At 52.1% G+C, this 27109-nt stretch overlaps 3 protein-coding genes across 8 annotated transcripts; 1 reads left to right on the top strand and 2 right to left on the bottom strand.

Moving 5' to 3' along the window:
- Positions 1–707: 707 nt before the first annotated feature.
- LOC122393550 (nucleolar protein 4-like) lies at positions 708–4669 on the bottom strand. Its single transcript, XM_043389723.1, has 8 exons — positions 4272–4669; positions 3863–3923; positions 3534–3652; positions 3265–3402; positions 2761–2916; positions 2218–2430; positions 1575–1950; positions 708–1278 (listed from the first exon to the last, which is right to left on the bottom strand). The coding sequence occupies exons 1-8, from the start codon at positions 4347–4349 to the stop codon at positions 1121–1123; spliced, it is 1299 nt and encodes a 432-aa protein (XP_043245658.1). The 5' UTR covers positions 4350–4669; the 3' UTR covers positions 708–1120.
- Positions 4670–4831: 162 nt separating this feature from the next.
- Positions 4832–15728, bottom strand: LOC122393549 (digestive cysteine proteinase 2-like). Of its 4 annotated transcripts, none has more exons than XM_043389722.1 (13): positions 15534–15728; positions 12615–12655; positions 11575–11730; positions 11248–11354; positions 10746–10916; positions 10297–10429; positions 9747–9942; positions 9527–9640; positions 7351–7451; positions 6611–6782; positions 6219–6306; positions 5686–5848; positions 4832–5503 (listed from the first exon to the last, which is right to left on the bottom strand). In XM_043389722.1, the coding sequence occupies exons 2-13, from the start codon at positions 12652–12654 to the stop codon at positions 5319–5321; spliced, it is 1626 nt and encodes a 541-aa protein (XP_043245657.1). In that variant the 5' UTR covers position 12655; positions 15534–15728; the 3' UTR covers positions 4832–5318. The 4 variants fall into 4 exon arrangements, with proteins under 4 accessions (XP_043245657.1, XP_043245654.1, XP_043245653.1 ...); XM_043389719.1 differs by lacking the exon at positions 15534–15728 and adding an exon at positions 14237–14571; XM_043389718.1 differs by lacking the exon at positions 15534–15728 and adding an exon at positions 12890–12992.
- Positions 13928–26870, top strand: LOC122393548 (mediator of RNA polymerase II transcription subunit 1-like). 3 transcript variants are annotated; one of them, XM_043389716.1, is made up of 11 exons: positions 13928–14054; positions 16682–16831; positions 17016–17149; positions 17443–17587; positions 18675–18921; positions 20596–20797; positions 21186–21303; positions 21470–21583; positions 21989–22169; positions 22829–23012; positions 23460–26870. In XM_043389716.1, the coding sequence occupies exons 2-11, from the start codon at positions 16718–16720 to the stop codon at positions 25621–25623; spliced, it is 3603 nt and encodes a 1200-aa protein (XP_043245651.1). In that variant the 5' UTR covers positions 13928–14054; positions 16682–16717; the 3' UTR covers positions 25624–26870. The 3 variants fall into 3 exon arrangements, with proteins under 3 accessions (XP_043245651.1, XP_043245652.1, XP_043245650.1); XM_043389717.1 differs by having other exon boundaries at positions 13950–14064; XM_043389715.1 differs by lacking the exon at positions 13928–14054 and adding an exon at positions 15780–15993.
- The last annotated feature ends 239 nt before the right edge of the window (positions 26871–27109 follow it).

Below are 27109 nucleotides of genomic sequence, written 5' to 3'. Positions count from 1 at the left end.
CTGCAGTGCCGAAAAATTAGCGGGAACCAATCAGTCTCGGCGGAGATGTGACGGGCAGGAACTGGCGTCATGCTGCGGTCACCACAATCTGTTTATCGGCACCATCAGCAGTGGCCGGACGACGCGAACAACATCCATCCATTATACTGGTGCTGCACGGCGCATATCGAATTCAAGGCCGCCGAATCAGGTCCCCGGAGTGCAGAGCGAGCGCCCGGCTATGTCGGGTCGGACAGGGCGGCAGCCGACGGCGCACAACAGCATGTCTCTATCAGTTACATCACGCGTGTCGCGCACAAACTAAGTAAATCGCACTCATTGCGATAGACATCAGATGCGAGGGGATTGTGCGGGCTGTTAGCTGCTGATGCGAATGAATTGTCCGGGCGGTTAGTCGCATTGTTGAGGCGCGGTTGTGCAAAACTGCGGCGATTGTAAGCAAGGTCACTTCAGAAGATATGTTGCATCCCATAATTAATACCCGGAATCGGAGCAGAAAAAGTAGCCGCTTTCGAAACCCGAAACGGGTCTACACAGGAAGCGACCAACCGTCGAAAATTCCGAAGTGTCACATTCAAACGTTCAGACTTGTTTACCGTACATAATGCAGGTACTTAAGAGTTCTGGTATCGCAAGGTTTTACAGAACTGATGATACGATGAATTCCAATGACGGTTAGACCTTCAGGATTGGAGCATACGAGATGATTGCCTTTGAAACATATATTTACAAGGAAAAAGAAAAAGAACATTTGGAGACATACAGTAAAACTGAGTTTCGATCTCATTAAGATGAACTGATAACCGTCCAAAAGAAAACAAAAACTGAGAACAGGAACACAATGAACAGATTTACAATGGCATGCACGCGGCAACACGTGCAGATTCTCTTACAGCGCGAACATCACATACGGCTTATCATTAGCGGGGCACAGCAGAACCGGACTTCACAGATCTCTCATGCGCACAGAGCATATTGATTCGACCAACATACATTGCGCGTTTTTCATGACGATACCACCAACCCAATCACAGTCTATTTAGTATTTACAGTCACATGCAATCCAAGATTATTATCGTAAAACAGCTCCGTGATACCGACTCACCGACCAGGGCGACCTCTATAGCAGGTGGTGAGGTATCAGAGCTTCAAGCTCGTCCGCTGTGCGGCGCAGCAGGCCGGCCGACTGGCGGTAGCCGTCGACCAGTGCTCGCACAGCCACCGCCTCCGGGAACGTGAGCGGCGCGTGCGGCGCCCGCCGGAAGAACAGATCACCGCCTGTGAAGACAGGGCAGTCAGAGTGCTGTGCTGGCAAGTCACGGCGGTGTTGCCAGTTCGAACAGCCACTGGGTGTGTTCATTACGATCTGCAGCCAAGCGGTATAAAAACGGTAGCCTAGAGAAATGCTTCTTTATGTGCTGTGCAAATACAGTAGTAGTGATTGCGTCATTGAACCAAAATTTATCAATAGAGCTTCCCATAAAGATAAGTCATAGTATTTACAGCATTTCCTCGCTAATGACCGCTCTCCGCGATATACCAACCTCCCGTCCCCCCTCCGCAGCTGGTGTTACCTGCGCTGTGTGAGGGCGGGGCCGGTGGCGGCGCGCCGGCGCGGCCGGGCAGCACGTGTCTCAGCAGGTGTCCCACGTCGGCGTGGAACACGGCGCTGGTGGGCGGTAGGTGGTTGAGCAGAGGCGGCATCGGCGGCGGGTAGGAACGCTCTGCAGCCGAGACCGGCGGCGGGGCCGGGCCCGAAGCTCCCGAGGAGGTCAGGTACGGCGGCAGAGACGGCATGGGGGCCGGAGCAGGAGCCGGAGGAGCCGCAGCAGGTCCCGGAACAGGAGCCGAAGCAGGAGCCGGAGCAGGAGCAGGAGCCGACTCCAGCGGCGGGACGCAGCTGGTGCTGACAGACTCGCCGGATGACTCGGGAGGGATCAGCGAGGCGAGCTGACGTAGGAAAGCACACATTAGCAGAGTTAGCGTCATAAATGAACGTCACCGGACCATTCACATTCAGTTTCTCCCAGGATATTCCACACCACCAGCCTGTGATATCCAACATTCAAAAAAGAAACATCGTACGCCCATAATTCTGTCGCAGTGCTAAAATAAAACATTCAAAACAATTATCAAGGCGTCTTGCGGAAACCAGCACGAGGCGTAGCATGAGACGCCCCCCCCCCTTCCCACCCCACCACTCTCTTCAACAATCACCTGCATCAGCGGCGGCGGTCCCTCCTGGTGCTGGGTGTCCGCGTCTGGGGTGAGGACCTGGCGGCGCTTGGCGCTTCTCGTCTCGTTCTCGCACGCCTGCGCCAGGATCATCTCAGCCTGCGCTGAGGACAGGTGACCAGTGGGCACCCGGCCCGGTCCGGCCACATCACTGACTGTCAGCGGCTCCTTCAGTCTCTTGTGGCGGCGACACGCCTGTGTGAGAGGGCAGTCGGGTGGGTAACGTCTGAACGAGCCGTCAGACGAGAGAGCTCTACAGTCCACACAGTGATATAGGTTTAAATCTGAAAATATGATTTATCGCAGGCTGAGACAGCCTGAGTTAGGTACTCCACTCCACTCCCCAATTCAAGCCGTTTATTTAGCAAGAATCGTAGGCCATATTCCGGACCTAAACCAAAACATTAACGACGCACGACACTAAAGCAAGCTACAAACCTGACACGTGACATCGCCGTAACACCACCATCAACCCAAGCAATGTCCCCACGATTCCCATGACCTGTGACATGACGGCGTTCTGACCTTGAGGTAGGTGCGGAGCCTCTTGCGCGCGCGGTCCTCAAACTCGGGGAACTGCCGGTTGCAGGAGTCGATGATGGTCTGGATTCGCTCCTTGGGCTGTTTGCTGATGGGAACCGTCCGATCCAAGTGCTCGTCGGCGAACAGCCTCACAAACAGCTGTAACGAGCCGAGCCAAGTCAGAACGTACATACGTCCAGTGAACAAGACGAGAATCGGACTGGTTGCATAACGATATGGGAAAGGGTCAGTAAAAATATCGAAATAAAATGGCAATGTCATAGTTTGAGCCAAGATGCAAGGAAAGTCCAGAAACTGCCGAATAGAAGGACGAAGATACTAATAATTGATATGCTAGCCGATTGGCTTAATGGTCAAGAAGGTGGAGCTTCGAACTTTGACGTTAATATTTGTCGGCATAAGGCAAGTCGTTCTCCAGCAACGCTACAATTTCGACGAAGCATTGTTTATTGTTGTTGGGTAATTACCGAGAATGTAAACACTTACGTTGAACGCCTTGAGCCGTTCGGGGTCGATGTTGGCGTCCTCCCTCTCCGGAGAATCGTCCTCATCCAGCTCCTCGTCCTCCTCCTGGCTGGTCGACTGGGGCGCCTTCGGGCCGAACTGGCTCCCCGCCTCCGCAGCCTGTCGCAAAAATGACGATTGAAGATGATTTCGACAATATGCGAAAATGTCCCAGTCCCTCAATTAAAATGCATGAATTGGTTCGTTGCAGCATTGCTTTTTTTATTACGTTAAATGTAAATAAGTCTCACCGAAGAGTCTCCGTCCTGAGAAAAGCTCGAAGTTTGAAGATCGCCTTGGCTTTGTGCACTCCGAGAATCATTTCCGGAGTCTTCAATCAGTTCGCAGGGCTCGACCTTGGGAACATTTACTGAAACAAAAGGAGACAAAATGTCATTTGCTTACAATAATGATAATCCCAGTAGGCATCTAAATTGCTGAGTATGCGATTCCATTCCTCGTTAAATTCATGACCCGACTCAAACGGTACGTCGGGAAGGCACACAAAAGGAGAAACATATCACACACACTGAAAATGTACAAAAGCGCGTTATGAGATGTTGCAAGCAGCATTACTTACCACTTCTTTGATTTGACAATTGCTGTTCGAATACCGCCCTTTCTTTCTGGCGCTGTTTTTCCTGGAAGAAAGGACGAACAGGGAATTCAAACAGCACCCGAGCAACTGGAACCGAACAGAAATGAATAATCGAACTGAAATATTTCTTTAAGAATAATGAGCGATGCAAGTGTGAAGTGTGTGATGGATATTGGGTAAGCTATTAGAGCTTTCCATTTCGCATCGGCGTGCCGTTTCTGCATCAATAAAATCATATCTAATCAGGCAGCCCATACCACGTTAACACCCAATAAGCCGTTTCAACCAGACATTGCATCGTAGTATCGTACCCCCTTTATAACAATTTCTTCAAAAGTAATGACACAGTGAAACGAAGCCCAGACGTCGTTGCGTGCCAGTTGCCACTTACCAGAACGATTCGTTCGATGATGGCCGACAATGACTGCTTGCGAGGTCGATAAGCGAACGGGATGTGAAGGTCGTCCATCTCCGGCTTTACCAATACGTCAGATACGAATTGTACTTTGGACGTTTGGGTGATAAGCCAATTAGTTACAAGTATATTCCGACGTTTAGCCAGAAACGATGGCAAATCAAGACCCCACGAGGTGCAGCACTCCTAGATACAAACGATACAAACACCGATATCCCCGGCCCCAATCCGACCGGAGCGACCGGAGCGGCGTCAGCGATCTAATTTCTGAATTCTGAACCCAAATAACTGAGTGAATTTTTCGCCACCCGCACGAGCCGAGAGGCAACAATCGGTCGATGCAGCACGTGCCGCGGCGCTAAAAATCGTCTGCCGGCGCTGTGACGCCGTCGGCTCGTGACTTGTACTCGCGACGCATCCTTCAGTTTGGGGAACCGCACCGCACGATAAAACCACGGTGACTATAAATACTCCACAACAAATAATTTACACCCGTTCGCTGCTCAAAGTGCTCATCCCTCAAAGGCATTATAGCATTAGTGTCAAACACTGTATTCGTTTTATAACGCAAAATCAATAATCCATAAACACACCGTGGCACGCTACAATAGGAGAAATGCCCTTGAGTATATGTCCTTGTGAAAGACCCTGATGTGTTGGCACCTAATTCCCAAGGCACTAAACAGTAGCGGTTTTAACACGAGCTACATCTGCAATATAAGTTGGGTACATACACCATATTGTAAAATACATCATTGAGTAGCATGAGGCGGCTTATTTCCTCATTGGCCACCAATGGAGTAACGCTATTTCGCACCTGGCATACGCTTATACATGGACTTTCGACCCATCTCCCGTCACTGAGGACAAAGGCACCGCGCGAGTGAGGCGCCACTCACCTCCCAAGGGTCCCCGGACACCCCAGTGGCGACAGCCGGGCTGCGGCGGACTGACCAATCACGGGCCGGCAGACGGCGCCACCAGCCAATCAGCGCGTCCGTGAGCGGCTGGCTGTGCTCGCGATCAGAAGTTGACGTAGGTGGCGGCCGTGGCCACGCCGCAGTTGTTGTCCTTCATCGACATGAGGACGTAGCCGGCGTTACCCCAGTAGGTGGACCACGAGTTCTTCACCAGCCAGTATGGCTCGCCGTCCAGAATGCCGAAACCGACCGCCAGCACCGCGTGATCCAGGTTGTTGACGCTGTTGCCTAAAACACGACAAGAGGCAGTCAGGATAGGCAAAAAGGTTTTACAAAAACAAGTTTTACAAGTCAGTACTTGAGTGGTGAATCATCCCTGATAGTGGATTACCCCACCCCGTTCGTGGTTTACTCCACCCGTAGTGGTATTTTACTTCACACCGGTAGTGGAATCCCCCACGCTAGCTCACCACACTCTGGCTCGTAGTAGACCCCGTTGGCGTAGAACACGAAGGAGCGGTGCGCTGCGTCGATGGCCACCGACAGCGGGCCGTGCCTCCACAGCGCGTACTTGGCCGCATGGACGCTACCCGGCGGTACGTCAGTGTGGCCCTTGATACGAACCGCTCCAGCCTGGTGCGCGGGGAACAGGACATTTCGTGAGAACATGGGATGGTGCACTGATAAGACACAGCGGCAAAAACTACACTGGCTTCAATTTACGCACATGCATATTGCTTTGAAATAGTTTGGACTTGGACGCAAAAAATCGTCAATCGCACAAAGATCGCAAAAATCGTAAAGGTGAGCAAACGAGGCAGTCAGCTTTAAACGAAAAACATGCAAGTTCTGCTTCTGTATTTTCCGCCTTTCGCTCTTCTGAACTCAAGCTACAGGTCATTATTCTGTCTCATCCTTCCAAGCCCTCTATCCATTAATCCAGAGGGCCCTGAAAGTCATGCTTGCACCTCGGCTAGCTGATGTCTGCGCGAGGCAGGCTCACCTGTGACTCATTGACGTGGCAGAAGGCGTCCGAGCCCAGGTACGGTCCGTAGCTGTCCTCGGTAGGCAGGCCGTGCTTCAGAATCCACCTGGAACCAGAGGAGGACGGGTGTCACGGAAACGTTGGCACATCGGACAAAGTGACGACGAGCAGGGTAAGCTCCAAAACAAAGGCTGCTATTGTAAGGAGATACAATAACAAAATATTCTTTCTTTCGCATAATTTGTATGATACATGAATACGAGTAGCTAGCGCACGTCTCGACTGCGTACACAATCTATCGACTCCTGAGAACATGCTCCTCGTCGGTGGGCAGCCCGGCGGCACACCATATCAAACTCCTAGGGACGTCTGTAAATCCCGCTCCGCCCCGGCCCGGCGTCGCCACTGACTTGTACGAGTTGGTGTCCTCGCCGCCGTCACAGCCGTTGTTGCCCTGTCCCCAGCTGCAGTCGATTAGCGCCTGCTGTGAGAGCCGCACCAGCCGGCTCGAGTGCAGGAAGTACCCGCTCTCGACGGCGCCCGTGGTGCCGAAACTCCAGCACGAGCCGCACACACTCTGATCTGAGGGTGGGCGCGGGGCGGGAGTCAGGCGTGTATGCTCCTCTGCTCTGTGATGTAGGTACAGGAGTCACCCACGATCAGTCAGAAAAGTCAGAAGCGGACCGGACGAAGGTAGTCATGTCAGCAAAATACCAATCGCTGGTGGGACTGTCAGTCGACACGAAAGCAGGCTTATTTCGACGCAAACGATACAAACAACCCTGAGCACAACTCTGATACCGCATCTAGAAAAAGACATTCCTCGATTAGCCAGCTGGCTTATATCTTCTTCTTTTTTTTATTCGTCATCCTTCCAACGGGCCGGTATGCCCATTTACAGGGTATGCCCATTTACAGGAAGGGGCCCCTCTCCCCTGGGCTACGGGCTAATGTGGGAGCCCACCCCACTCCTGGTGACACAGCTGGGGACGACGCCCGCGGATCGGGCGGCACCGGGGATCGAACCCGGAACCTCCCGCACCGCGGGCTGACGCCTTACCAACTGCGCCACCAGGGCCGCAAATCGATACAAAAAGGCGCGACTTCATCGCAATAGACATACCCTGCATGAAATACACCGATGCGTTACCTTTGACAGGGGTGACTGCGCCGCGTAGCCTCCAGTCCCAGTCTGTGACGTTGTCGGGGATCCTAGTGTCCCGGTACGGAAACTTGAGGCTGCCGCGGTGTCTGGAAACATGGCACACACGGTCAGCTCTCATACACGGTGCGCCGGGGTCCGGTAACTGCACTGCGTACATACACCGCGCGGCACGGCGGCGGGCGGGGTATCGGCAGGGCCCGCAGTAATCGAGCGCGTGGGGTGATATATTCCTGGCGCAACTGCATCGTTTGGTATTCTTTTTTCGTTAAGCCAAGAAGCATAACAACAACCAAAGTATGGTACGGGATTAATGAGTTTTTTTTTTGTTATTCCGCTCCAATAAATTCTAGCAAGTTTATCAGCATTTACCCACACCCACCGACAGAATTTCATCCCACTCCACTTATCCCCTCCCCCTCCCCATTTCCCCTCTCTCAGCTCTCTATCCCTCCCTTCCTCTCTCTTTCCCCGCTGCCACCGTGTCATGTGATCAGCATGACCGCGTCGTGTTATATACCCCTCCCCTCCCCCCCCCCACCGCGGGCTGGCGAACGGGGGAGGTCGGGTCGGCCTGCACCACATCACGTAAACAGACGGGGGAGGTCTGCCAGGCCTCTGCCCAGTCAGCAGAGACGGGGACTCAATGCACCGCCGTCAGCCCGGCGCCAGGGGCAGGCCGACTGCATGTAACAATCTCGGTCGGCCGACCGAGAGCCGGGCTCACGTAAACCTAGCGAGCCCAACAAGGCAGGACGGGGTTAAATGACTACAAGTCTACACTAAGCATCAAGTTGGATAAAATATTTCCGATTTGTGAAAAAAATGACACGATTCATTCAGTAGCGGCGGAACACCTTCAATTAAGGGGGGGGGGGGGCACTGCCGACTTTTGGTCCCATTCTTTCCATGCAACGCCCATAGGGCTAATGTTAAAATGCCAAAATCAAAGGGGCACGGTGCCCCGGTGCCCTCCCCGTTCCGCCGCCTATAGATTCATTCATCAAAGCTCAATTTTACGTTAACATATGAAAACAAAATACGCAGGTTTTATGCATTTAGATTATTTGAGCGAACGAAACAGATGATCACGAGATTCGACACAAATGCAATTGATATACATACCTATAAGGGACATGTTACATACCAATGGGGATGTTTTCCGCAATTTCAGCATTGTACCTTGCCCATTTAGTATCTTTCGAAGCCGGCAAACCTATCGGCCACGAAAAAAAGCGCAAAACCTAGATTATCTACGAAAAGGCTTATGCTCATCAACTCTAACTAAATGCTGATGTAGCGTGAGCAGATTAATCTGAGACTAGCAGCATAAATCGCATATCACCACAGATTTTCTGGTGCCTGACACCCGGGGCTGTCCTAACAAAAACACGGCTCACGTGCGTCCAGTTCACCGACCCCTGGCTTCGGCAAACAAAATACGACCGACAGGCTCATCCATGCGGGGTCACAGTCCGTCCGTCCCCAGCTTGAGCCGGCACTTTTCCGCAGAGCCGCACCTCCCCCCGCCCCACTCCCTCCACAGATCCAGCATATCTCAGCAGATGCCCCTCTCTCCTTCCCCCCCCCCTCACACACAAACGCACACACAAATAAGACTCGGCTCTCGAGTCTCGTCCAAAGTCGCAACCCCAGCCCCCTGCCAGCCTTTGTCCGCTGTGCCCTCAGAATTCTCTAGAGCCGATAACCTAAACCATCCCATCCTGTTCCGTCTCAGCCGTCGCGCATGGGACATCCCCAGGGTATCAAGGTTCAGTACACAAGTTCCAATGCCCCAGGGTGACGCAGTCCATGGACGAGCTATACATGTAAGCCCAATTTCTCCACTGCAGCCCTCCCCCCCCCACCCCCCGGCTGCGACAGCGAGCACCTACCCGCCCCTGTAGCAGTAGCAATGGCACTCCCCCGTCAAACCTACCCGCTGTTGTAGACTGTAGTTGTAGCGGAAGCTTCTTCTTTGACCTACTCGCTGTTGTAGCGGTAGCAGTGGCCTCTCCCCCCCCCCCCCCCCCTGATCTACCCGCTGGTTGAAACGGTAGCAATGACCCCTCCCCCTCGACCTACCCGCTATTGTAGCGGTAGCCCCCCCCCCCGACCCACCCGCTGTTGTAGCGGTAGCAGTGAGCCCTCCCCCTTGACCTACCCGCTGTTGTAGCGGTAGCCCCTCATCTGGTGCATCTCGGAATCGGACCGGTCGGTGAAATGGTTGGCCGCCAGCCGGAACTTCTGCCCGGAGCGGTTCTTCGAGTGGATGTATCTGAACAAGCAGAAACCGTTCGTCATCGGCAATCAAAATATTGTGATATGAAAATACCGGTTCAAATGCTCAACGAAGTCGATGTAGATTTATGTTCTGTTCTCACCTCATGTTGTGGCGGAAGTGGTTCTTTCTCTGCGTGTGCTCCTTGTCGTCCTCATACTGGCGGCCGTGGCGCGCCTTGAACGCCGCGAAACTCTCCTCCACGTGCGAGTCGTCGTTGTGGATGAACTCGCGCATCGGGTTCATCAGGTAGTTGTGCTCGCCGGCGCCCGGGTTCCAGCCGCTGCACTTGGTCGGATCTGCGGCGCCGCACGGAACATGCCCCGTTAGCGGTCAGCAGGTCGGAGCTAAAGGGAATGGCGGACACTGACGTGCTCCAGAAGTATTTTACAAACGATGAAATTATTTTGGTTAGACTACAAGGGTCCATTTCAGGTAGGATTCATAACCGAAGCAGACAGACACGGATGCGGGCCAAAAACCATGCAAGCATATCAACTAATCGTTAAAATATCGCATATCCTCACCAGGCATCGGACAGACGAATTTCATCGAATTTCATTCCACGTAAAAAAACGTATTGCAACACATTCGACACAGTAGGTCAGATGTCAGCGCACACCGGCCAGCTCTCGACTCCGGGCGGCACTCACCGGGCGGGCTGATGTCGGCCTTGGACGGCGTGGCCGCCACGAACGTGGTGTACTGCACGATGTAATGGTCAAAGTGGGAGCCCAGCAGGCTGTCGTAGCCCTTCATCTCGTACAGTACCGGGTGGTAGCCGCCCTGGCGGTCAGCACCAGGCCAGGTCAGGGTATGGCAGGGCAGGGCAGGGCAAGGCAGGGCAGGTCGGGTCAGGTCGCGTACATTCGGTAGTACGTAGATGCCCTTGCGTTAGGCGCCACGTCAGCTGGTCAAGGCAGGTCAGATCAGGCCGTAAACACCGGAAAGGTAGCTGCCCTGATCGCAAACACCAGGTCAGGTCAGGTGTAAGACCGGTTTGTGAACGCCAGGTGGCAGCCGTCCCGGATCAGGTCAGGTCAGGTCATGTCAGGTCGGCACCATATCAGGTCATTGGGCCGGCCGCGGTGACCGGGCTCACCTCGGTGGTCGTCCACAGGGAGTAGAGGTTGTGCTTCTGGCCCACATCCTCCTCCATTGTGAACTTGTCGCACATACGGCCGGAGAACTTCTCGCGCCGGACGAAGCTGAAGTTGGCCACGTTGGGCACCATCGGCTGCGCGTGCATGGGCGCCTCGACACTACCGGGGGTCTGAGGGAACAGCAGGTCAGTGGGGTGGGACGGCCGCCACAGCAGAGCGGGAGCTGTAACACCGATCGTGCCGAGTCCGGAGAGAGTGAAGGATATCAGCTACGCAATAGCATAGTAGTAAGATGAAAGCGAGCAGGAAATCAAGAGCCGAGAATCGTCAAAATCTGAAACGACCCCGTAACTCAGTACTTTCGGCGAATAAAACGTTCAAAGTTTCTCCGTGTAACACAGACACATGCTATCAGGATTGCTGCAGGAGACGCAATTATGATGAGAAACAGCACATATAACTTACGTAAGTACGGTGTAGAAAACTGAAAGGAGTGCTTACCTTGAAACACATCATCTTGTTATAGACCTTGCCATCAACGGTGACAGGCATGATTTTGAACGAGCTACCCCCGTCCTTGCCGCCCATCTGATAGGTCTTCATGACGCCTGCAAGACGTGCCGTGTGAATTATTTGTGCTGGTTATGTCAGGCATTACCAACATGTTCCAGCTCATTGCTAACTGAATCAAACGTAGATTTCATAAGAAAGATTGCAAGATACCTGTAACCCGTGCGTGTTTTCATCGAGATCGATAAATAGCAGATGATGGAGCCCAACTACTCCCTCCATTAACTCTGCACCAGCACGGCATGCTCCTCATCTCACCGTTGTAGTAGTCGAGTCGGCTATTGTCGGCCTTCAGGTCCACCCAGGCCGAGAAGGGCTCGTGCAGCTCGGCGTACGGCAGGTGCAGGATGCCGGAGGTGATGTAGCGGTCCGGCATCGGCTTCGGCGGGTCGCCCGGAGAGTAGCCGGCGGCACCTGCATCATACCCACCGTCAACAAGGTGCGAAATAAATAATCGTCGATTCAACTCTCCTGGGCAAACCATGACTGGAAATTTGCAGATTCCGTCGCAAAAGCCCTTCCCTCAACGAGAATTTCTGATGAATCATGACTCAAATGAGCAAAGGGTGAAGACAGAGGTAGATAGAACACTCGGCAGTCGGTCGGGCACTGCACTCGTGGATTTAGGTGCTTCTGGTCCGGGAAACGAGACTAATTTGTAAGGCTCAAATATCTTGAATTTATGGATTACTGACCAAGCCAGAGCCGGCAAAGCAAAGCTCGTGCAGACAGTGACCTCTGACGCCCGATCGTAGTCCCGGAACGTCGGGGGTTAAGGTCTAATATCAGTAGCGAATAACCAAGGCCGGCCCAACATATGACTCTCACTGTCATATGGGGAGCAGAAGCGACCGGGCTGGGCCAGGCCGACGCACAAACTGACGAAAGTCTTAACTTGAATTACGCTTGCGAGACGAAGGAGGAAACGCTGCCCTACCCATTAATGTTTCGCTGAAGAATAAAGATAACACTTGTATCAACACAGAAACAAGACAACACCTCAAGTCTCAACCGATAGAATATTATGGAGGAGCCAGTGTTCACACTTCACAGGCAAGACCAAGGCACGGGTATAAATGTCAAAATGAGTGCTCATAAGCTTTATTTTTTCACATTTGAAGTAGACTAGTAGCAAATCATGCTGTCAGTGATTGGCAGTTGGCATCCAAAAATGGGCACTATGCTCGGGACCGGGACTGGGACAGCGAGACTTGAGAAGCCGAGGTCGGCGTCCCACGCGGTCGGTTCGGAATCGGGGGCTAACAGGAACTAGGAAGTAGAATATTGAAGATACATACATGTTAACAGCAGAAGTAGAGCCCCAAACTGCAGATCCATTCTGTAAAAGAAAAAAGCACCACTTCAGCTGCTAAATGTCCAGGACCTAGGTAGGTACTCGTCCACGTCACAGCGGGCTGACATGGAGTAGTGATCATGATCATGATGTTACAGTTCCAGTTCAAGTAGTCGGGGGCCTTTACAAACTGAAATGGTCGCAAACCATTCAGCATGAACACTGGTGAAAACACCAACTGTCTACTGGAGCACACCTGCAAACAGACTGCTAGATTACCCAGGAACGTTGCGCGAGAATCCCCCACCGACTTGGGTCACGAACTGAAATGAGGATTTGAAAACAACGAAAACAACACGGGAGTGAATGACCTTGAACTCACAATAGTGAAAAAAAGAGTGCCAATATTTCATCCCTTCAGGTAAAAACTTCAATTAGTGTTAAGAAGAAATCGCATTACGAGTAAAATCTGTAAATCTTCATTCAAATTTTATTATGAAAGATAATTATAGTCCGACATTGTGTAACAAAAAATATTAGAAAATGTTATGTCATAAAATATAAAATGTCATGCAGAAATATAATTATTCCTTCGTCAAAATATGAAGCAATAATGCTACCATATTCATCTGTTTACGTCGTGATAAGACGAGCATCGGCGCCCTTCGTGTCCCTTTCGCCGCGTTCTCCAAGGCCCTATATACCAGGTAGGGTCGTCCGGCGATTCTACCTTTTCGTGACGTCAGCTCGTGACGTCATTTGGAGTCAAGTCTCGAAGCCCCGTTCAATCCCCATGTAAATGAGCGATTTTCGAAGCACTGTAGAATGAAGTCTGCACAAGATATATCAAACTCAAGTATCGTATCTGAAAGAGCAGACAATTTTCTGCAAGTTATCTATTACGTGTTTTTCGCTAAATCTTTTGCTTTTTTCACAAAAGCGTAAAATGTCCCCCCTTGTCTCCGCAGCCTCCCTGCCGCCGGCCGCCGCGCGGTTGCGGTAGTGTAGTGGTTAGCGTGCCCGCGCAGTATTCCAAAGGTCCCGAGTTCGAATCTATGCGGTGCGGAACTTTAATTGCAATTCCAAGCTGAATATACGCACATCCATAATAAATTATTATTCGTATAGCTAAACTGTCACCAAGCTATTCATATAAATTGACTTCACCCAAAATATCGGCAAGATTCTATTAAAATATAAATTCAAATATGGCGGCTTGGACTGCCGCGTGCGTTAGGCTCCGCCCATAGCTCCGCCCACATGCGTGACGTCATTCGTGTTAGTGGACACGCAGAGAGATAGGGGACGACATGGGCCTGGCGTTCTCCACTGGCACGGCGGAGAGAGCGTGCATGTGGATTTTTAGAATTAATTTTTTTATTTGTTAACTGTTGTAGTGTGTTTGCCAGGTATCACTTAGCAATAAAAAAGATATTCTAGGAAGGTAAATATGGGTAAATATTGATCCCTTCTATCACACGAACTAGCTTTTAACGAATTAATCAAAATGGTTAATGCCAAAGTGCAGGTCGGTAAATGTCAAGTTTACGTCCTAAGCACATTTCAATGATATTTCTTTCATAATCTTACATATTTTGACATGCTGAATCCAAAAATCATACTTACATGTCTCGCAAGAACAAAATTATCACCAACACACTAAGCAATTACACCTTCCCACAACACACAATCAAAACAAATCGAGAGGAAATTGAAAGTGTCCAGCGTTGCCATTTGTGAAAAATATTTTGTCTTTTTTTAATGTCGAGAAATAAAAACATTCAATATATTATAAAAATAGATAGGAAATATGTAAAAAATATTTATTTAAAAAGAAATATTATTATTAGAAATAGAATAGCAAAACAACAAAGGGGAAATGTTGGGAACCGGGGTTATTGGGTGGGGAGGGTTAGAAAAACAGGGAAATGTTGGGGATCGGGGCAGGCCCATGTCACTCCACTTTTGATGACATCATAAGGGGGCCTCAGGACAATTAATGGCGCGGTGCGCCACAATCGCTCCCAAGCTACTTACCAACAGCTGCCATTTTTGAAAATACTTTTTTGAAATAAAGTTTCAAGTAATGAAAATATTGTAATAAAGTTGTAGCTTAAATCTATACCATATCTAAAAACTAACTGAAAAATGATTTATTCATAGTAAAAATATAAGCTCGATGCGTTTTTACGTTGCTTTCCTGCTGCTGCAGAGGGTTTTTAAATCGTCTATATCTTAAAAACCGGCCATTTCTTAGCATATTGCTACTCTTTTTTGTCGCTGAAAAATTGGTTGAGCTTTCGATTGCCATCAACGGTTGAGCGGTATGTGTAGAGTGCCATCAATAATCTTCAAATGAAGTTAGTCATTTTTACGTTGTAAAGGAATGGAGTACCCCTTGCGAGCATCAGGGGTGACGTCACTCAGGATCTGTCTCTGATTGGTCGGCGGGGGAGTGACTGTACCTTCTATAGATGGCCTTGGATCGGGGTTCATGGGTGGGGGAGAGAAAAAATGAAAATGACGTCATAGGGAAATGTCGGGAACCGGGGTTTGTGGGGAGGGGATGGAGAAAAATACGATAAGAATGGTTACAATATTTGGGAAATTTTACGAATCGGGGTTCTTGCCTCAAATCTAATTGTTACCTAACCTAACCTTACCTGACTTGACCTAACCTAACCTAACCTAACCTAACCTAACCTAACCTAACCTAACCTAACCTAACCTAACCTAACCTAACCTAACCTAACCTAACCTACTGATTTTTGCCTACCGGGGATAAGGAAAAAGTTGCTTGCAGGAATAGATTGCAGGCAAGAGTAAATCAAATATTTTTAGGTTAAGTGGTCATGCATCAGGCTTCAGGCCTTCGGCCTGAAGCCAGATACATAACCACTTAACCTAAAAATATTTGATTTACTCTTGCCTGTAATCTCTCCTAAGGCATTGCCTTCGGCACTGCGCTGCTTCGCCGCGAGAAATATTATGACGTCATTATTCACAGTTGAATAGCAACTGTTAGATATCATTCTTGATTTTGGCCAACTTTGCACAAGTAATCGCCCCCCAGTTCTCAGGATTTTCCTTTCCTCCCCCCCCCCCAGCCAATAACCCCGGTTCCCAACATTTCCCCTTTGTTGTTTTGCTATTCTATTTCTAATAATAATATTTCTTTTTAAATAAATATTTTTTACATATTTCCTATTTATTTTTATAATATATTGAATGTTTTTATTTCTCGACATTAAAAAAGGACAAAATATTTTTCACAAATGGCAAGGCTGGACACTTTCAATTTCCTCTCGATTTGTTTTGATCGTGTGTTGTGGGAAGGTGTAATTGCTTAGTGTATTGGTGATAATTTTGTTCTTGCGAGACATGTAAGTATGATTTTTGGATTCAGCACGTCAAAATACGTAGGAATGTGAAACAATTATCATTGATATGTGCTTAGGACGTAAACTTGACATATACCGTGCAGGTCTTGGTCTCGCGGGTTTTAGCGGTAGGTTTTGCCATGGATAAGAGATACCCTAATCCATGGTTTTGCCCATTTAGAATTAAATAAATTTCCGGCTATATCTTCTTCGTCTTAAGCTTATAAGGGTTGAAGATGCGATCGATTTATTCGTACACATGCCTGCCATGATCCTCTAAAATTGCTTCATCATGGATGGATACAGGATAAGTTTCTGAGATATAGCGGTAAATGTAAACAGGCAAAACCTAACTAACGCTTAAACCTGCGAGAGCCGTACATTGCATGTAATTTCACTTCACTTTGGTACTGTTGACCTAAAGGCTAAAGCCAGTTCAAGTTTGATTTTCAGAAGGAATCACTGGCTGCTGTCATTTTTATTCCAAAATCCAAAGTCGCCCAAAGTTCTTGGTCTTGGTAGATTGAAGCCTGAACTCTGAAGGAGCCGAGGGAAATTATCAATGACAATGAGGAATTGGATGGCTAATTAGGACGGTACTTGAAGAGTTGATACAGGCACTGACTATGACCTAAAATAACTAGCCTAACTTACTCTGAGCTCTAATATTGTTGATTCGTTCGTTTTCCAGGTCACGGTGTAAATTCGCCAACAACACGTAGCAGAAATGGAAGATAAAGCAGGATGGAAGGTGGAGATGCTGATGGAGAAGCTGCGAGCCAAGTCCTCCAACATAAGAACTCTCCAGGAGAGCTCTAAAAATCTCCGCCTGGCACTAATGGTAAGCAGCTGGATGTTTGGAAGGAGTACCCAGTCACCAGTCTTATTGGGCTGCAATGCTGCTACTCAAGGTACGATCTTCACTCATGGTATGACTCCTTTGAATCGCCCATAGCCCACAGTTTATGTATTCGGTCTTGGTGTGACTGGATGCGTTTGACCCCTTCCCCGTGCGGCCACCGCAGGACAAGCGTCAGACAGTGGACAGCGCCGACAGGGCGCAGCTCCAAAAGTGTCTGGACCAGCTGCAGGGCAAGGTCAAGTTTCACAGCCTGCAGGGCATGCTAGATCGCCTGGAGAGCGTCGCCAAACAACTCGGGTGGGTGTCCGGCCGGAAAACGCCATGTAGATGCCATCCAGTCAGGGATGACCTGGTATATGTACTCTTCAATCGGTTGATGCGTTTCAGGCATTAATTTGGAGCTAGATGCAGAACGTATCTTAATTTAGAAGCCACAACCCTACTGCTAATAGCATTTTCCGTTAGAGGTCTCAAGAATTTGCTGATTTCGGAATGTATTTGCTCAATATTCTGTAGAGTACTGCAAATATTGCCATTATTTACGGTAAATCGTACTCCCCACTGACGCCGCTCTCGGCGCGCCGCGGCAGGATCAAGTTCCGTCTGGGCAGCAGCGGCCAGGGGTGTTTCATCGAGTGTGACATGTTCTATGTGGAGCTGGAGCTTCACTCGCCGTCCGGTCAGGTGCGCGAGGTGAAGATCCAGCATCAGCCAGATCAGGCCACACCGCCCCAGGTGAGACCCCTCAGTGAACTGATCAGGCCGTGTCTCCCCAGGTGAGACCCCTCAGTGAACTGATCAGGCCATGTCTCCCAGGTGAGACCCCTCAGTGAACTGATCAGGTCACGCCGCCCCAGGTGAGACCCCTCAGTGAACTGATCAGGCCACGCCGCCCCAGGTGAGACCCCTCAGTGAACTGATCAGGCCGTGTCATCCCAGGTGAGACCCCTCAGTGAACTGATCAGGCCATGTCTCCCCAGGTGAGACCCCTCAGTGAACTGATCAGGTCACGCCGCCCCAGGTGAGACCCCTCAATGAACTGATCAGGCCGTGTCATCCCAGGTGAGACCCCTCAGTGAACTGATCAGGCCGTGTCTCCCCAGGTGAGACCCCTCAGTGAACTGATCAGGTCACGCCGCCCCAGGTGAGACCCCTCAATGAACTGATCAGGCCGTGTCATCCCAGGTGAGACCCCTCAGTGAACTGATCAGGCCGTGTCTCCCCAGGTGAGACCCCTCAGTGAACTGATCAGGCCATGTCTCCCCAGGTGAGACCCCTCAGTGAACTGATCAGGTCACGCCGCCCCAGGTGAGACCCCTCAATGAACTGATCAGGCCGTGTCATCCCAGGTGAGACCCCTCAGTGAACTGATCAGGCCGTGTCTCCCCAGGTGAGACCCCTCAGCTGACAGAGACGGAACGGCTAGAAAACGTGGTGAACTCAGGGTGACTGAAACGACTTGAAAAGCGGGCCGTTGTATGTTGTGTGTTGTTGATCTGGAGCTGCGGAGTATTTTTGGAAATATGATGGTCATCGGAAAGCGATAAACTGACACGCATCCGTGTAGTAATTACTGGTATGGTATTGGTATTGGATGTATGTATTGTCTCGACCCTCCTATCTTCTATCGTGCTGAAATAATGCGCGGACCATAAGTTGAAGCCTACGTCAAACGTTGCCGTCCTTATCCCATTGACTGATGGTGCTGTGAACTTAAGACGCCTAGCTCAGGTGTGTCAGGCTCTTTCCAATGCATCTTCCAATTAAAAGTATCACCACAAGACGTAACAGCTGTCAGTTGACCGCCCTCCCGTCCCTCCAGCCGTGCCCGGAGCTGGTGAAATGCCTCACCGCCGGCGACTTTGCCGAGTTCACCGCCCACCTAGAGGGCCTGCTGGCGCTCTACAAACTCAACGCCGACCGCAAGCTGAAGATGCGCGCCTACCCGGCGCTGCGTGCCATGGAGGAGGACCTGTCGCGCCTGGCGGCCATTCAGGCCACCTCCATCCCCGACCCGCGCTCGCTGGTCCACCGAGGGCCGGTGGGCATCGTGCAGCTGCGCAGACTCGGTGGGTGAGACGGGCGGGACCCGGGTCTCTGATGGGAATGTGGTGACTCACGCGGATGGGGTGTGGCTCGAGGGGAAAAGGGTTATTTTTTTTTAGTGAAAACGAAACCTAACTCTGCTATCAGCAGCTGCTGTTAATACTTTATTTTTTGTTCTCTTTTCAGGATTTTAACCCGCGCCCCGTTGGGCTCTGCCGAGCAACGCGCCCCGTTGGGGGGGGGGGGGCCATTTTGCCCCCCCCCCCCCTAAGATCTCGAGAACCACGCAACCTAGCGACAAGCGGCAAACGGTGTTGGATAGCCCTATCAGGGAACTACCTTGTGACCCAATTTTATTGACCTAGGTCAAACCGATGACGTCACAGGTCAGGTCAAAGGTCCAATTTTCACCGTTTACAGGCATTTCAAGGAATGCGTTGTAAAATCGAGTAAAATGCATTTCATTGAAAATCATCGATGGGCAAATGTTCTTCAAACACATATTTTGCTATTTGAGGTCACTGATACCAGGTCAGGTCACAGAGGTCAGGTCACGGGGGGGTCACAATATGAAAGTGTCGTGTGATACATGTTTTATGGTCCATTTTACATGACAAATGCGATTATGTGGGTCAGGCAGCCTTTGGGGCCAGCTTAGGTCACGTTTTGGTCAAGGTCAGGTCAAGGTCAGGTCAAATTAGGTCAAATTTCAAAGTTAATATTTTTGCATAAAATGGGTATCGAATGGATGCAGCTTGTCACGGGGAGTTCAATGGTGGTCTTTGTTTTGCCGTACGTGGTCTAGAATCGCTAAAAATTGAGTTCAAAAATTTGACGTCATCATTTTTGAACAGGTTTTTCGCTATAACTTGGCCAAAAAACGAGATATCGATCTGAAATTTGGTATGTATATAGAAGAGCGCAGGGACTATCACATGTATTCGGGTTTTTTCGAAATTCGGAAAAATTTTGGATTTTTTTTAGTTTTTCTAAAAAAATCAATTTTTGGATTTTTTGGGGGTCAAAAACCCAAAATTTTGAAAATCCGAGATAGCAGTTTTGTAGCGCCGCTTTTTGTCTACTAGACCATATAAAGAACTTTGAAATTGCTTGATAACTGTAGATTTGGTGAGCGTTTCAAGATTGCATGTTTTTTTGCTCATTTTTTGCTCGAACATGACCTCAGTTTGACCTCAATAACTCCTGACCTAAGGTGACCTAAGCCTTGAAATTTGGTGTGAAGGTGTCAAATTGATGCCCGGGAAGGTACTGAAAATTTGGCGGCGCTGCGCGCCGCCGTTTTCCTGCTATTCAGGAAAAACCACAGGGGAACGGGGCGAGGGTTAAATGTCGAGGTTCTTTCGGAAAATGCTTGAAGGTCGTTATTTTATTTTCTCTTTCATACAGTCCTAGACCCCTCAGCGAGAATGTTGTGTGTATCCGTCAGCGCCTTGTAAAGAAATGTTTTAAGTGCGATGCTGCGGGGTGGCCGCGTGGATTTATGGTGAGTGCCCTCTACTCGCTTGATATGCAATCCTAATTTGGGCGAATATCGGGCTGCCTCCCCAGCCCCAATCGATGCACTAATACCCTATGTATCATGCCAATCCTGTCAGTCTCCCGATTCCATTAAATCTCTCCCTGACCCCTTTCCTTCTGTCCAGGCCAGTATTGACGCACATGTTGCCCCTGCACAGGCCACCCGATGCGTCTGACGTACATGGTGACGCCGTACCACTTACTGGACGTGGAGAGTCGCCAGTTGCTGCCCCTCACCGTGGAAACAGTCACCTCGCGCGGACTGGGGCTCTGGGCCGAGGTGTGTCTGCAGAGCTCGACCGCGCACAAGTTGCAGACCACCGGGCTCATCAGCGTAGAGGAGAGGCCGGACGGAAAGAGGTGCGTGCTGGGGACTGGGTGGGGGGATCGAAGAGAGGCTAGAGAGGGAAGTTGGCTTGCGCAGAAAAAAAGCATTGATTTGCAGAGTAAACTTCTTTTGTGACGGTATCAGTGGAACTTGTACTCCCTGCTTCCAGATTGGCACTTAATGGTAGAAGATCGATACTGTGTGTTAGGATTTACATGGATGCTAACTTTGAGTGGTATCGTTCGATAATTCTCTGACGTTTCTTTGTGGTGTTTCGTGGGTATAATCGTGAACAGTGTCTGCTAGGCTCCAGAGCAACTGACCTCGTAATCGACGCGCCCCAATTAATTAGCCCCCAAGTGATGGGCTCCAGTATACCGTCATCCTCACTCCCCAGTCTAACACTGTGATTGGTTGCAGTGTGCCGGTCTACTCTCAGCTGAGCAGCTCAAACAGCTGCACTCTGCCGGCCACCTTCGTACTCAAACTCTCCGAGAAGATGGCCATGTCCGCTGAAACGCTGGATAAAATAACCGAGGTAGGCACGGTGTGTTTTCGTGGCCGTTAGATCGTCTGCAGTACGTCCTGTGTAAGTGTCTACCGTGTAATGACTCCGTATGCCCGTCCGCTGACTCGCCGTCGCCAGTACTCCGCACTGTCTACGTCTGTGCGTAATATAATGTGTTTTATGTGTCATCTCTCAGATCACCAGTATCCGGCCGACGGAGGCGCCCGTTGCACAGAGTCTGCTCTCTCTGATCGCCCGCGTCAGCTCGGACGGCAAGATGGAGGGGCGGCCCGACCAGCCACTCTATGTGGTGAGTGGTCAGCCCCTTTGGAGAGCGTCAAACGACAGCCTGGCATTGTAATCCATTGTTCCAGAATGCTCGACGCATGTAAATGATATTTTTGAATTACAGAGGAACTTACCCAGTAGCGGCGGAACACCTTCCATGCCTTCAATTAAAGGGGGGCACTGCCGACTTTTGGTCGCATTCTTTCCATGCAACGCCCATAGGGCTAATCTATATACGGCCTTGGGGCTAATGTTAAAGTAACAAAATCGAAGGGGGCACGGTGCCTCGGTGCCCTCCCCGTTCCGCCGCCTATGAACTTACCTCCCATTCATATTTACTTCCGCTTTGCTGCATGACTCGAATCGGTTTTCATTCGTAACATGGTTTATCACTGACACCCTGACTCCGTTTCCCCGTGTGCCGCAGCAACTGCCGGACGCGCTGCACTGCTACTACATGGAGGGCGGCGCCGAGCTGGTGGGCGCCGTGGTGGACGCCGTGCCCTTCACCCACCCGGCGCACGTGCCGCCGCTGCTCACCGTGCTGCGCGCCCAGGCGCTCTTCAACACGCTGGTGGCCAGCTGCGTGCGCACGCAGACGCCCAAAGGTACCGGACAGAATGTCAGGCCGGCCGGCAGTTGGGAACCCGGGGTGGGAAGGGGGAGGGGGTCAAATAGTAAATGGCGTGACACTGAAAATGAAGACATGCTGAGGTTTGGGTGATGTTTTGTCGTTGCCTTTTCACCTTATTCCGTTTGCAGCTATTGTGGTGGATTTACTGATATACTCGTACTTGTAATGTGCTGCTTGGATTTGAATGTCTTATTCTTCGTCAGCGCTGGAGGTACAATTTCAAACCACTGAGTTCCTTCTCATTGTCGGTACTGACAGTGTATGTCCCCTCCCGCAGTCACTGACGCAGGGCGCCGTTTGTATGGAGCGGACGTGTGTGTGTGTGCTCCTACCAGTTACGGTACTGATTGATGTCTGTTCCTCGCAGTGACGGAGGGCGCCGTCTGTACCTATGGAGCTGACGTGTGACTGCTCCTCCCAGTGTCTGATGTCTGCCCCTCTCAGTGACGGAGGGCGCCGTCTGATGCAGCGGACGTGTGTGTATGTCCCTCGCAGTGACTGCTCTGACTGATGTCTGCTCCTCCCAGTGACGGAGGGCGCCGTCTGTATGGAGCAGTGATGTGTGTGTATGTCCCTCCCAGTGACGGAGGGCGCCGTGTGTATGCAGCTGACGTGTGTGTCTGTCCCTCCCAGTGACGGAGGGCGCTGTCTGTATGGAGCTCACCGCCATGGGCGGCTCGCGGCTCTCCATATCGTTCGAGCACCCACAGGAGGATGCGCTGGCCACACTCGAAGTCGACCTGTCCAGCTCGCCTCGCTGCCGTCTACACACGGCCACACACAGCGACTTTGACCAGGCGACCGCCGTCCTGCAAAAGTAAGTCACCACACAGATGGCAGGGAGGGGCGATAAGACCAGCTGTTACGAAATGAATAGCTTGGCTTCTGAATATGTGCGCATTCTTTGGTAATTTCCGCTTTTTTAACATCAATTTTAGTGGTTTGGGTGTAGGTGCATTATGGTATTTTGTTTATTTTAATATTCCATCAACTGGGGGGTAATCAGTTTTCTACGAACTTATGCGATGGAATTTAGGCATCTTCTATCAGAATATTTAATTGCTGTTTCTCGGGATACTCTTCGTGATCACCTTCATTTAAGAGCAATGTGGTTCCCATGTTGGCGCTATTTTTCTGCTTCATTGTTATTCCTGATACGGCCGCCCAGTCATCCACGTTGTAATTTAACTTACCTCCTGTTTTGCACAGCACACTGTGGTCGGCACGGAGTAGTAATCTCACGACTCCCGCCCCTCGCCGCCAGGTGTCTCTCCATCCCCGTCACCATGCGCGCCCTAATGAAGCGTCTGCGCGGAGCGGCCGCCGGCCGACGGGACGCCAAGCCGGGCCCGGCCGTGTCCTCTGCCGGCGCCACCGACCCGCCCGGGGACACGTCCGACGTCAAACGAGGGACCGACGCGGCCGCCGACTCCGGGTCGTCGCTGGGGTTTTCCACGTACCCGCCGTTCGGGCTGAACCAGATGCAGGGCCTGTGGCCGGGCACCACGGCCACGGCCACCGCTAGCGCCGCCGCGCCGGCCGCCACCACGGCGGCGTCCTCTGCGCCGGCCTCTGGCGGCCCCAGCGCGGCCAGCACGCCGGCGGCCGTGGCCACGCCGAGTCCGGCGCCCACGCCGTCGCCGCTGTCGGCGCCGTCCCCGGCCGAGAGACCGCGGCTGCCGTCTGCCGGCCGTGCCGAAAGTCCTCAGCCTCCCCCGCCGCCGCCGCCGCCACCAGCGCCGCAGTCAGAAATGGAGGGTATCGAGGCCACCGTGCGGCAGCTGGAGCGGGAGCGGGCGCGCCGGCCGGCCGACGAGCCTTCCCCGCGCGCCGCCGACAAGCGCACTGATCTGTTCTCGTTTCCCGGCGGCGGTCAGCCCAATATTCCGCCCTCGCTGACAATCACCCCGATACCGAACAGCCGACCGGACGAGCGTAAAAAGGAGCGCAAAGACAAGGAGCGATCGGACAAGAAGCGGCGCCGGGACGAGTCCCCCGGCGGCCGTACGACGCCGGGCCGCGAGCGGGAACGAGAGCGTGGGCGTGAGGGTGGCGGCAAGCCGATGGCCATGAAACAGGGGGCCTCTCCGCCGGCCAAGAAACACTCATCGAGCGCCGGCAGCTCTCCGAACAAATCTCACGGGTCGTCATCGGGGAAATCATCCAGTCCAGTGCCAAAATCAAAATCGTCATCGTCATCGTCATCGTCATCATCATCCAAGCACGGCCATCTGACCGTCTCCCCGAAGCACTCATCGTCACCGAAGCATCCCAGCGCCAGTCCGAAGCACGGCTCGTCACCCAAGCCGCCCAGCTCGGGAAAGCCGAGCCTGTCGTCGCTCCGCTCGCCGTCTCCGTCACACCAGTCGTCGTTCCGGAGCAGCGGATCGTCGGGGAAGAGCCGCGACAAGAGCAGCAAGGACAGGGCCAAGTCACATCGGCCGCGGCCGGAGCGAGAGGGAGAGGGCGGCTCCAGCTCGCGGTCGGCCCCGTCTCCGGCCGGTAGTGGCGGCGGTGGTGGCAGCGGCGGCGGCAGTGGGGATCGATCATCAGCGTCGTCCGAGTCAAAGTCGCCTGGACGATCTCGGAAGACCGGTTTGTTGAACGATGTCATTAGCAAACTGAACAATACTCTGGCCACGGCCGAAGAGGCCGGCAAGGAGGGCGTAGGAAAGGACGGACGAAGGACAGAGTTTACCGTTAAACCGTCCTCGGAGGGGATCAAGCTCACGATCAATAAGACCAAGTCTCGGTCGTCTTCGTCCAGCCCCAGCAGCGGCAGCAGAGCGCCGAGCTCAAAAGACGGAGAGAGGAACTCTCCATCTGGTTTAAAACCAGGCGTCGCCAGCGGGCCCGCCTCCAAGAAGACGTTCGTGTTCCCGAAGCAATCGAGTGGCGACGGCAAACACTCGTCTTCCAGCACACTCAGCGATCTGCAGAAGAGCCTGTCGGCCAAGATGATGAAGCGCCCCGAGTCGGCGAGCGGAGTGCGGCCTCGCAGCGACAAGCACCGCTCGGACAAGACGGCCGCCGAGCTGGCGGTGGGCGGCGACCTGCCGCCGCTGCCCAAGTCGCTAGAGATCCGCAAGATCGAGCGTCCGGCGCCGGCAGAGCCGAGCGCTCCGTCCGGCGGCGGGGCGGACCTATGGCCGCCGGCCGGCGCGCGCACCGCCTCCTCGGCCGACTCCGGAGACATGGGGTCGGAGCTGGGCGGCGAGCCGCGCCCGCCGCCGCCGCCGCGGCCGCCACCCGTGCCGCGCGCCTCGTTCCCTCCCTCGCCGTCCGTACAGATCCACATCGTGAAGAGCCCGGCGCCGGTGGCGTCGCCGCACCAGTTCTCCAGTCTGGTGTCGCCCCACTCGTCGGCCGCCTCGCCGTGCGTCATCGACGACGAGCTGATGGACGAGGCACTGGTGGGGGGCAAGTGACGGGGGTGGCCGGCCGGCCCGCCGCGCGCTGTCGTCGCCGCCGGGGCCGGCCGCTGACGGGCGGGCGGAGCTTCCATTGGGCCACGCTGAGCAGAAACCATACCGGGCACCGGCACACTCCGGCCGTAACCGCAGCAGGAGGAGACAAGCCGGCAGGGCTGTCCGGAAGGGACTAGTCGGACTGGAACGGAACGCTGCAATACGAGTTCGTCTTTTTTGTGCCGTATTGGTTCCGATACCGTTGACAGTTTATCCCGTATTCCTTTCATGAGTTCGGTATTGAAGCGCTCTTCGGTTAGGACGGCTTGCAAATGTCTGAAAGTCCCTGTCTGTGTGGTTTTTCTGTTGCGTGTCTGGTATGTGAGCTCCCCCCGCTTTAATATTTACTCATGTCGTTTCTTAGCTCAAGTCTCCCTTCGCGTCTGTGACTGAAGTCAGGGTCGTGCGTCAGTTTGGCTGGCTGGCGAGATAGTCCCCTCTCTCACCGGTCATACCGTATCTCAACGGGAGCTGGGACTAGGGCGTTCCACCGAGGGCGAGGCTAGGCCAGTTCCGTGACTCACTGATCAAAATGACTGACTGACTCCGAAAGGCAGTCGCGGTAACAGTGTACAGAGATTATATGTATGTACAGCTGAGCACTTCTCATATTTCTTGTAGGACTAAACCGCAATGTTGACTCGGCAGATTGGTGTCGACGCGAATACGTCATGTGTTTGTCTCCGCTCGAGATTCGCGGGTGGAGGGTGATAGTTGTGATGCGTTTCACATCCGGCCACCGTGCTCCAGATTCCCGGGGCGATATTATTTTTTCGTCTCGCGTCTTGTAATATGCGTCACACGGACTGTGTTCCCAGTTGGAGTGGACGGTTGACGGCACTATCCTGTACTGTCATGCATTCTTTGGATTGCTCATTTTTTTGTTTGGCCCGTGTGCTGTGATTTTCTTCGTTTTTGAGAGCAATGTTACGGCTCCTGTGGGCAGTTCGCTGAGCAGGAGCCGGGCGCAGCTCAAACCGGTACGGTTTCCGCCACGTCGACTGCAGCTCATCATCTGCGTAGGTCGCTTCTTTAGTCCTTATCCTATCAGCTAAAAAGGTGCGTTCAGTGGCGGTGGTACCGAAACTTGGAGCGTCCACAGGCATTCCATCCTCAGAAGTCGTTCTGGCGCCGGTTCATGCTGTTGTAGTAGTTGTGTGCATATTTGTCTAACTTGTGTCCGTGTGGAATAGATTGCAAGGTTACAGTATCATTGTTTGTACCAAGATACTCGATACGAGCGGGACCCATAGGCCGAGTGGCCTTATAACCCGATGACCAACTAAGGTAAGGTACGGTAAGGTAAGATTCTTACAGATACAAGATTCTTACAGGTTTGCACCACACAATCCGCAGATTTCTTCACATAAGGGTCGTAGGTCGACTTGTGCATTTTCATAGGTTTCGGGTATTGCTACGGTTAATGCCACGCTACAAGTGAAGAAAA

Source organism: Amphibalanus amphitrite, unplaced genomic scaffold, assembly GCF_019059575.1.
Source record: "Amphibalanus amphitrite isolate SeventyFive unplaced genomic scaffold, NRLGWU_Aamphi_draft 000541F_arrow, whole genome shotgun sequence".
Lineage (NCBI taxonomy): Eukaryota > Metazoa > Arthropoda > Thecostraca > Balanomorpha > Balanidae > Amphibalanus > Amphibalanus amphitrite.
This window is presented reverse-complemented; position numbering and strand designations above follow the sequence as displayed.